Below are 11327 nucleotides of genomic sequence, written 5' to 3'. Positions count from 1 at the left end.
TTATTATTTTATTTTTTTATTTTTTTATTATTATTATTTTATTATTTTTATTATATTATTATTATTATTATTTATTATTTATTATTATTATTATTATTATTAATTATTTATTTTTATTATTATTATTATTATTATTATTATTATTATTATTATTTTTATTATTTTTATTATTATTATTATTATTAATATTATTATTATTATTATTATTTATTATTAATTATTATTATTATTTTTATTATTATTATTATTTATTATTTATTATTTTATTATTATTATTATATATTATTTTATTATTATTATTTTATTATTATTATATTATTATTATATTATATTATTATTATTATTATTATTATTATTATTATTATTATTATTATTATTATTATTTTATTATTTTTATTATTATTATTATTTTATTATTATTATTATTATCATTATTATTATTATTATTATTATTATTATTATTATTATTATTTATTATTATTTTTTTATTATTATTATTATTATTATTATAATTATTATTGTTGTTATTATTATTATTATTATTATTATTATTTATTATTATTATTATTTATTATTATTATTATTATTATTATTATTTTATTATTATTATTATTATTATTATTTATTATTATTATTGTTATTATTATTATTTACTTATTATTATTTTTATTATTATTATTATTATTATTATTAATTATTATTATTTTATTAGTAGTAGTAGTAGTAGTAGTAGTAGTAGTAGTAATCAAGTAAGTAGTAGTAGTAGTGTTAGTAGTAGTATTATTATTGTATTATTATTATTATCATCTTACTAGTGGAGAGCCCGTATCTTTTATTAAGTTTATTAATCAGACATACCGTCCAGAGTATAAACAATCAATCTTTTCAAAATCAAAATTATTTAGGCCCCAATGCACTGTAGAAAATTTCCCCCGTGTTGTTATCTAGTCCATGGTTCTATCTTGTTTCTGACCCAAAACATTTAGCCATGAACTCAAGGCAGAGAAAAAAACTCAAATATTTACTTATAAACAAAATTATTTAGGTCACCATTCATGTAGAAAATTTCCACTACTGCTATTGTTATCTAGTCCATGGTTCTATCTTATTTATGCATCCAAATCATTACAATGAACTCCAACAAATCAATGTGTTCTCAAAATTATTTAGACCACATTGCACTCCAGACAATTATCCTACTGCTGTGGATATTTACTCCGTGGCTTGAGAGAGAGAGAGAGAGAGAGAGAGAGAGAGAGAGAGAGAGAGAGAGAGAGGGAGGGAGGGAGAGAGAGATATAGAGTTTTTACCCGCACACCTTGTATTCATGCTCGCACGTTGTTCTTTTATTTGAAACCGCTATAAACCGACTAAACCCGGCAAAACCGACAATGTTATGAGAAGTAGGTGCAGTAGGTGTTGAAAATAGGACTCAGTTAAGTATTACACATTGGGGAGTAAATCTGGGACTGTGTTTTACGGGTTTCGTAATAAAAGCAAATCAGTGCTTATTTTACGAAACCCAGGGAAAACTCGACCGTATCCGGCAAAGTTATGGGCAGTAGACAACCTGTGGGGAGTGAACCTGGGACTCATGGAGATGTACACCAGCGGGGAGTGAACCTGGGATTATGGGAAGAGGAAATCAGTGGAAAATGGACCTGGAGCTATGGGAAATGGATATCAGTGGGAATTGAAGCTGGACTATGGGTGATGGGTACCAGAGGAGAATGAACCTGACACTATATCAGGTGGGCACCGATGGATATTGAACCTGGGACTCAGAAAAGTGCACCCCAGTGGGGAGATAACCGGGGACTATGAGACAAATATATCAGTGGGAAATAAACCTGGGACTAAAGGAAGATGGCTACCAATGTAAAATTTATTAATCATACATACCAACCAGAGTATAATCAATCAATACTTTCTCAAAAACAAAATTATTTAGGCCACCAATACACTGTAGAAAATTTCCATTCGCTGTTTTTTATCTAGTCCTGGTTCTATCTTGTTTATGACCCAAATCATTAGCCATGAACTCCAAGCACATAATGAGCATTCAATATTTTCTTATAAACAAAATTATTTTAGGTCACCATTCACTGTAGACAATTTCATACTGCTCTTGTTAGCTAGATCCATGGTTCTATCTTATTTATGATCCAAATTATTAGCAATGAACTCCAACCAAATTAATGTGTTCTCAAAAAAACAAAATTATTTAGTCCACATTGCACTCCAGACAATTCTCCTACTGGTGTGGATATTTACTCCGTGGCTCGAGGAGAGGAGAGAGAGAGGAGAAGAGAGAGAGAGAGAGAGGAAGAGAGGAGAGAGAGAGAGAGAGATAGATAGATAGAGAAAGAGAGAGAGAGAGAGATAGAGATTTTACCCGCAAACCTTGTCTTCACTGCTCGCACGGTGTCCTTTTATTTGAAACCCGAGAAACCCGCCGAAACCCGACAATTCCCGACAAAAACCGACAAAAGCCGACAAAGTTATTAGAAGTAGGTAGCAGTTGGTAGTGAAAATGGGACTCAGTGAAGTGTATACCATTGGGAGGAAATCAGTGCTTTTTTACAAAACCCGGCAAAACCCGACAATATCCGGCAAAGTTATGGGAAGTAGACAACTGTGGGGAGTGAACCTGGGACTCATGGAGGTGTACACCAGTAGGGAGTGAACCTGAGATTATGGGAACAGGAAATAAGTGGAAAATGGACTTGGAACAATGGGAAATGGATATCAGAGGGAATTGAAGCTGAACTATGGGAGTTGGCTACCATAGGAAATGAACCTGACACTATATGAGGTAGGCAACAGTGGGGAATGAACCTGGGACTCAGGGAAGTGTACACCACTGGGAAGTGAACCTGGGACTATGTACAAAGGATATCAGTGGGAAATTAATAATTCTCACTGAACTGCGTTGACCAGGCCATAAATGTTCAAGGTACGAGTAGTTTTATGAGAAGGTCCGTTTTATTTTCGGATGGCATTGTTATGAGTTTCTTAGCCAAGAGCACAGCATCTATAGAGACAACTAGAACGTTCTTCTCATCATTATTATCATCATCATCATAATCATCATCATCATCATCATCATCATCATCATCATCATCATCTTCATCATTCATCATTGTCATCATCATATTCACGAGCAGCATCATTATTACCACCTCCACCATCAACATCATCATCATCATTGTCGTCGTAGTCGACATCGTCGTCATCACCATCAATTTTCATCAACATCAACATTGTCATCATCATCATCATCATCATCATCATCATCATCATCATCATCATCATCATCATCATCATCATCATCATCATCATCATCATCATCATCATCATCATCATCATCATCATCATCATCATCATCATCATCACCATCATCATCATCATCATCATCGTCATCATCATCACCATCGTCATCATCATCGTCATCATCATCATCATCGTCATCACCATGGATACCATTGGGAATTGAAGCCAAACTGTAGAAAAAGAAGAGAACCCTTCTGAGCTCACTTTCGTATGTCCTAGGTTCGATCCCCAATGGTGCCCACCTTCTATAATGTAAGGTTGGTTCTCCTCTGGTACCCAATTTGCAATGTCCAGCTTCAAGTCCCAATGGTATCCATCTCCCATAGTCCCAGGTTAACTCCCCATTAGTGTTCACTTCCCTGAGTCCCAGGTTCAATCCCCATTGGTGCCCACCTCCTTTAGTGTCAGGTTCATTCTCCTCTGGTACCCAACTCCCATAGTCTGGCTTCAATTCCCACTGGTACCCATAGTCCAAGGTTCATTTTCCTCATTCCATAGTCTCAGGTTCACTCCCCACAGGTGTACAATTCCCTGAGTCTCAGGTTCAGTCCCCACAGTTGTCTACTTCCTATAACTTTGTCCGGTATTGTAAGGTATCGCCGAGTTTCGTAAAAAAAAAAGCACTGATTTCCTTTTTTTACGAAACCTGCCGAAACCCAGTCCCAGGTTCACTCCCCAATGACGTACACTTTTCTTAGTCCCAGGTTCACTCCTCACTCCTCTCTCTTTTTTTCTCTCCCTCTCTCTCTCTCCCTCTCTCTCTCTCTCTCTCTCTCTCTCTCTCTCTCTCTCTCTCTCTCTCTCTCATTTTTTTCTTTCTCCGAACCAATGAATTGGCCGTGAGAAGGTTGATATGAGATGGAAAAAACAGGTGAAGTTTCCCACTCTTCAGGGGTTATTGTAAGAGGGACAATACAGTCAAAACAAACGACTTATGGGCAAATGCCCAAATATTCCTCCTGTTTCATGTTTTGTTAGCATCCGCACTGGGTTCATTCTATCAATGTGTGTGTGTGTGTGTGTGTGTATGTATGTGTGAGGGAGGGAGGAGGAGGAAAGAGACTGCCAAACGTGTTTAGTCCATCTCAACCATCCGATTGTGTGTGTGTGTGGGGGGGGGAGGGGCTGCCAAACGTGTTTAATCCATCTCAACCATCCAATTATGTGTGTGTGTGTGGGGGGGAGGAAGAGACTGCCAAACGTGTTTAGTCCATCTCAACCATCCAATTATGTGTGTGTGTGGGGGGGGGGGAGGAAAGAGACTGCTAAACGTGTTTAGTCCATCACAACCATCCAATTGTGTGTCTGGGGGGGGGGGGGAAGGGGGAGGAAAGAGACTGCCAAACGTGATTAGTCCATCTGAACCATCCACCAATTATGTGTGTGTGGGGGGGGATGGGGGGGGGGAGGAAAGAGACTGCCAAACGTGTTTAGTCCATCTCAACCATCCAATTCTGTGTGTGTGTGTATGTGTGTGTGTGTGTATGTGTGGGGAGGGGGAGGAAAGAGGCCGCCAAACGTGTTTAGTTCATCTCAACTATCCAATTGTGTGTGACGTCATGACTGTTAAAGCCTGTTGATTTTTGACTAATTACATCATGGAATTTCTCACACAGCTTCACAAGTAAATGTTCAGACAAACATAGTTGATTGTTTATAAACAATAACGTGAATGCTATCGACCTCCCGCTGATCATTGGTATTGTATTCATATCGCTAGATAGGTGACTAGTTATCACACGATTTTTTTGATCAGATTATAAAAGTTTAAGTGTACACATAATTTTCAGTGTTGGTTTTATTGATCAAGCCATGGAACAGTGCGTAATTTACTTAAACACATGCCATCCATAGCAAAAGCTGTGTAGTTTTGTATGTTTGCCAATCATTATAAATGTTTAAATTATGACGACTGTCCGAGATTCGTGTTGTAAATAACGTTGGTCAGTCAGATTTGATTATCCCTAACAAAATCCCACATTCCTTTTGACCCCTATTATCTTTTATGGCAGTGAGTGTGTGTGTGCGTGTGTGTGTGTGTGTATGTGTCTGTGTGTGTGTATGTGTCTGTGAGAGAGAGAAAAAAAGAGATTGGCGGTCTGTGTAGGCAAAATTAGGCCTGAGTAGACTCAGTTGTTTTTGTTTTCAAGTTTCAAGTTTCTGATTTTCATTTGGAGTTGATTGAAATGTGTTAACAGTATGTATAATACTATAAACAATCAACGTTTCACATACTTTTGTGTGTTGACACGTTATATTGGATGGCCGATATAATGATTTTAAAAAAATACTAAACGCATTGCATCAATAGATATTATATAACCAACGTTTAAGGGGGATGATCAGTCAAATTTTTGGGATTTAGGGTGAAAACATCGTTTACATTTTTTTTTTCGTCATTGTATAGAAAAAATATCGAAAAATCGATTTTTTGACATCTAAATTGTCAAAAATCATTATAAAAGTGATTAAAATGCAGTTACAGTAGGCCTGGTACATTCGTGTTTCAAGAAAAAAAAATCGTTTGCCTAAAAACGGTAATTTTCACACCTTAGTTACGCTACTTTCTATTTATACAAGCATATCGTGTTTGGTATCAATGGAAAGATCGTTTCTCGCTTGTTATTATTAGTCCACAACCGGTAGTGGCTAAAAATAACAATTACCGATCTGTGGACCATAATAAGTTGGCCTCAAACACAAGATTTCCCAATTACTGTTCGCTGATTGGTTGAAAATTAAATACCGCTCTCCCATTGGCCGAAGAGAAGGGGATTCCCTCGTGTCATGATCGGAAATGGGTCATTCTGTCATTTGCTGTAAACAAAGCCATCTTCACCACACGCATCTTTTCAATCGAGACGCTTTCTGAAGAAAGTTTTTGTTTATTATCATCGTTTCTCTTGTTTTGTGAAGTTATTACTTCATCTCACATCTGGATATTGTCTTTTGGGTGAGTATATGTTCTAATTTTGCAATATTTATCTAGAGACGAGCCCGCATCTGAATACTATTGAAGTTGAATACGTTAGTAGAGTAGATTTCGATAGATTTCGTTCTTTGTTGTCCTCTCAGTTGACAGTGATTTTACCTACAAAAATTAGTTTTGTCATTCAGGAAAGTACAGATTTATTTCAATAGTATTATTTCACTATTTTGCTGCAGTTTCTTATAGATCGTTCTTGTAGATCTCAGCTAAAGACTCACAAAATTATGACCAGCTAGTACTAGTCATAGATTTTGATAGATTTCGTTCTTTGTTGTCCTCTCAGTTGACAGCGATTTTACCTACAAAAATCAGTTTTGTCATTCAGGAAAGTACATATTTATTTCAATAGTATTATTTCACTATTTTGCTGCAGTTCTTATAGATCGTTCTTGTAGATCTCAGCTAAAGACTCACAAAATTATGACCAGCTAGTACTAGTCTATCTACTTCTACTCTCTAGATAGTGTGTTAGTAGTAGTAGATAGTTAGTGTTTTTGTGAGACAAGCCTGAATAAGTTCTGATTTGTTTATCGTTTTTTAGTATTAGGAATAGTCCACAATTTGGACTTGTGCCTTGTATAAAATGTGAATTATTCATGTATTCCTCTAGAGAAGTCTCTCAAATTGGCAGGTTGTTGATTTCATTACTCATTACAAATTAACTTCAATTTCAATTTTTACTACAGTTCAGTGTACATAGTCAGCAGCATACCATGTGTGATTTATTATCATGTTACTTTCAAAACAATGCTTTAGCTCATTCATAATTTTTTTTGTGATTTTCTTTCTCTTATCAGTATTCATCATGAAAGCCAGAGTGATCCAGCGACGCAAGCGAAGAATGACTTCGCAGCGGAATCACTTGAAAATGTTGGCGGTTTCAAGGGATACATTGTCCTTAGCTGTAGCAGCATCAGTATCTCCAGCACCTCGTTCACCAACAGTTCCCCCTTCGTCGTCTCCAGCACCCTCTTCTTCTGCATCCATTTCCACGACACCATTGCCCTCCTCGTCTTCTGCTTCGGATATTCTGACTCCTCGTCCATCTGCTTCGAAGCGGAAATTAGGCTTCTTCTCGTCTTCATCTCAGATTGTCAACGGTGATTACAAATCATCAACTGTAATCGTCGACTTGTCTGCAATCAGCTCTTTGTTGGACGGAATCTGCTGTCGAGATTGTGGAACTGCCAGTCTTTCCATTCGGAATGGTCCCCAGTCTATGGCTTTTGTCGGGTCCTTGGAGTTGTGGTGCAGCCATTGCAATGCCATCATCAACAAGGCTGACTCATCTCATCGTCTTCCAGATTCAAAATCCTTTGAGATGTCCCGCAGGATAGTGGCTTCAGCTTTATCTATTGGTGTTGGCCACGCTTCTCTCCAGAAATTTTCGGAGGGAATGGGAATGACTGGAATAACTCTGAATGCCTTCAACAGCCATGTCTCTTCGATTTATGACAAGGCCACGGAATATTCACCCAGCGTTTTGAGGCTGTCACGGGAGAAAGTCTCAGAGTAATTCAAGACTCATCACCCGGATGCTTTCTCGCAAGAGGGAATACTGGACGTCGCTGTCAGCTATGATGGTACTTGGGCAAAGAGGGGCCACACTTCAAAGCTTGGCTGTGCAGCGATCATTGAAGTCATGACTGGTCTGGTCATTGACTTTCATGTCATGTCGCTTCATTGCAAGGTGAGAATATTTTTTAATGGTTGATAATTTCCTTTCTTTTGTACTTTTATTGCAGGTATCTAAATAATTTAATTTTGAAGTAATCAGAACATTTAGATTGAACAGGAAAAAATATCATAGTTTTGATGCTCTGCCTTTTTTTCTACTGTTACATGTTGAAAAGAGTTTTACAATTTAGAAAACAAAAACAGATTCCACCAAAATACATTTATTTTGTCAAGTCCATTTGAATTTTTCTGTTTTAGTTAGCATATATCTCTAGTATTACTTATCTTGTACAGGATTACAACCCTTTGTTTACTTGTGTTTTTTTTTCTCTTTCTTTATATTCCTTAGTTTTGCTCACTCCATGCGCAAGACACTAAGGCCATAGAGGACCATCGGATATCTGGCACATGCACCATAAACTATGAAGGTTCATCTGGTGGTATGGAGGTGGAGGGTGCTTTAGTGATGTGGAGGCGCTCACAGGACCATCATATGCGCTATACACGGTTTGTTGGGGATGGTGACTCCAAAACTTTCTGCGCCCTGACGAAGGAATGTCCATATGGTCCTGACAATCCTGTTGAGAAAGAGGAGTGTGTGAACCATGTGGCGAAGCGCCTCAACTCTGCTCTGCGGAACGATATCACCAAGTGTAAAGGACTGTCGGTGCCAGTGACTCTTGGCGGTCGTGTCAAGGGAAGCCTGACACAGGTTTGGTTTTATTTTTATTTTTTTCCTGTCTATGGTCTTTTTTTCTCAGATTATATTTTTGTCTAAGTTATTTTTGATTCAAGTGTGGATACTTATTCTAGCATTTTGTGTAGCAATAAGGATGAATTATTTCAATTGTCAAAAACATCATCTGCTTTATTTTTGATACTGGATTTTGTTGTTTACAGGACAAGTAGACTTTTCCGATAATTATACTCAAGGTATGAATTTTTTCAAGTCTGAAACTCGATACATGTTTGTAATTATGGTTTTAACTTTTTTCTTATCCTCCTCAGTCTCAGTAGTTTTCAGGGTTTGTATCATTATGATTGTATATATTTCATGAGCTGTAAACTTTTTCTTGCATTTCAATTTTTACATTTTAAAAATTGTTCCTGTTCTATTCCAGACCAATATTGGACTCCTTCAGCGGTACTACACTCGAGCAGTCAGGGGACATAATGGAAGTGTGAAGGAGATGTCTGATGCCATCTGGGCATCGTATTACCACTCCATCTCCACACCTGATAGCCCGCAGCATCACCTCTGTGCTGATACCTGGTGTTCATGCCGTAAGGCCATCAGCGCTGGAGATAAGCCACCGACTACCTCTGACCAGTCAACCTATCTGAACGAGACAGTGGCAAAACATGTGAAGTCAACATATGAAAGGTTGACCGACCCCTCTCTTCTGGGACGCTGTTTGCTAGGCTCGACTCAGAATGCAAATGAGTCATTGCACGCCGTGATTTGGGCAAAGTGTCCAAAGCATCTCTTCTGTGGCTTCAAGCGTGTTTTCATCTCCTGCATGCTGGCAGTGGGGGAATTCAACATGGGTTCGTCTGCTACACATTCCTTTTTCTCTGTTCTGGATATATTACCTTCGTCGGATCGTGTGTGCCTCGGCCTCAAGAGAGATGCAAGACGGATATCCGGAGCAGAATCGGCTGTCACGGCTGTTGCCAAAAGACGTCGTGAAGTAAGGCGTGTTGCCCAGCAGAAGGAGCAGGACAGGTTAGAAGCCATTGAGGGGGGACCCTCTTATGTGCCAGGAGGTTTTTAACTTGTTCAACGAGGTATTTGTATCTTTTTTATCATTTTACTGTGAAATTTTTTGGCATATCGCCTGTCAGGTATGTTTGACCCATTTTGAAAATTTTTAAAAATTTTATTTGATCATGTCGCTCATCATTTCGGTTGCAGATTATTTTTTTGGGTATAATTTGGGATCATTTAGATATGCATAAGTAAAGTTTTAGGTGAGGAAAGTTGGTATTTTTTAGTTTGAGACACTGAATTTTTCAGTTTTTGGATGTCGATTTTTCAAATGCGATTTTCTCATTCACTCATTTTTCCGAAACATGGTAACAGTACGCGAGATATCAAATTTAAACTACCAGCAGCTCTAGAGTCACCATATTTTGCATAGTTGTTACTTATTGAGTTATCTGTGTTATTATAAAGAGAAAAATGCAGTTTTTATGATTTAAAAAATATGTTCGGTTTTAGGATGTCGAATTTTCAAATGCGATTTTCTCATTTACTCATTTTTCCGGTATATGGTCACAGTACGCGAGATATAAAATTTAAAGTACCAGCTCTAGAGTCACCATATCTTGCATAATTGTTCCTTATTGAGTTATCTGTGTTATTATAAAGAGATAAATGCAGTTTTCATGATTTTATAAATATGTTCGGTTTTAGGATGTCGAATTTTCAAATGCGATTTTATCATTTACTCATTTTTCCGGTATATGGTCACAGTACGCGAGATATAAAATTTAAAGTACCAGCTCTAGAGTCACCATATCTTGCATAGTTGTTCCTTATTGAGTTATCTGTGTTATTATGAAGAGATAAATGCAGTTTTTATGATTAAAAAAGGATAAGTTCGGTTTTCGGATGTCGGTTTTCAAATGCGATTTTCTCATTTACTCATTTTTCGGATACAGGGCCACCGTGCGCGGGATATAAAATTCAAACTACCAGCTCTAGAATCACCATATTTTGCATAGTTGTTCCTTATGGGTTATCTGTGTTATTATGAAGAGAAAAATGCAGTTTTCATTATCTAAAAAAAAATATGAGTTACTTTATTCGTCAATACTGAGTATTTTGTCGTGTTTTTTTTTCGGCAATTTTCAAAATTCATTAAATTTGCAAATACTGCCAATAGATCCGATATCTCTTCATAATAACACCTACAATTGTCTTGTTTCTCACTTCCTTGAATTTGAGCTCTCTATCTTTTGTACTTTTTTCTCTATATAGCGCCTACGAAATGCCCTAAATTTTCAATATGGCCGCCGTCGATTATGTAATTCTGATGACATTTTTTTTTTCATTTTTTATGACTTTTATATATGTGTATACATTCATATAATACAGTTATGTGATGAAAATCAAGCATTTCTGTGTTTTTCCACGTAGTTTTCCGCGTTGGTTCTATTGATCAAGCGGTAGAATAGTGCGTAATTTACTAAAACACATGCCGTCGATTGTAAAACCTGTGTAGCTTTCTTTGTTTGCCAATCATTATAATAACTGTGTACATTTGTGACGACTGTCCGAGATTTGTAGGTATCAAGGTCTTTATTGACGTGACTCAGATATTAG

At 36.9% G+C, this 11327-nt stretch overlaps 1 protein-coding gene across 1 annotated transcript; it reads left to right on the top strand.

Moving 5' to 3' along the window:
- Positions 1-7848: 7848 nt before the first annotated feature.
- Positions 7849-9774, top strand: LOC144960357 (uncharacterized). The gene is made up of 3 exons (XM_078893440.1): positions 7849-8012; positions 8349-8711; positions 9121-9774. The coding sequence occupies exons 1-3, from the start codon at positions 7965-7967 to the stop codon at positions 9772-9774; spliced, it is 1065 nt and encodes a 354-aa protein (XP_078749566.1). The 5' UTR covers positions 7849-7964.
- Positions 9775-11327: the final 1553 nt, after the last annotated feature.

Source organism: Berghia stephanieae, chromosome 15 (assembly GCF_034508935.2).
Source record: "Berghia stephanieae isolate SIO BIC M18660-M18661 chromosome 15, UCSD_Bste_1.3, whole genome shotgun sequence".
NCBI lineage: Eukaryota > Metazoa > Mollusca > Gastropoda > Nudibranchia > Aeolidiidae > Berghia > Berghia stephanieae.
The sequence above is the reverse complement of the archived record's forward strand: the minus strand, read 5'-3'. Positions and strand labels throughout refer to the sequence as shown.

Bases quoted from the DNA above. Each gene is read 5' to 3' on its own strand.
- LOC144960357 (XM_078893440.1), top strand. From the start codon at position 7,965: ATGACTGGTCTGGTCATTGACTTTCATGTCATGTCGCTTCATTGCAAG. The intron at 8,013-8,348 runs GTGAGAATATTT...TATATTCCTTAG, and splicing joins TCATGTCGCTTCATTGCAAG to TTTTGCTCACTCCATGCGCA. The intron at 8,712-9,120 runs GTTTGGTTTTAT...GTTCTATTCCAG, and splicing joins TCAAGGGAAGCCTGACACAG to ACCAATATTGGACTCCTTCA.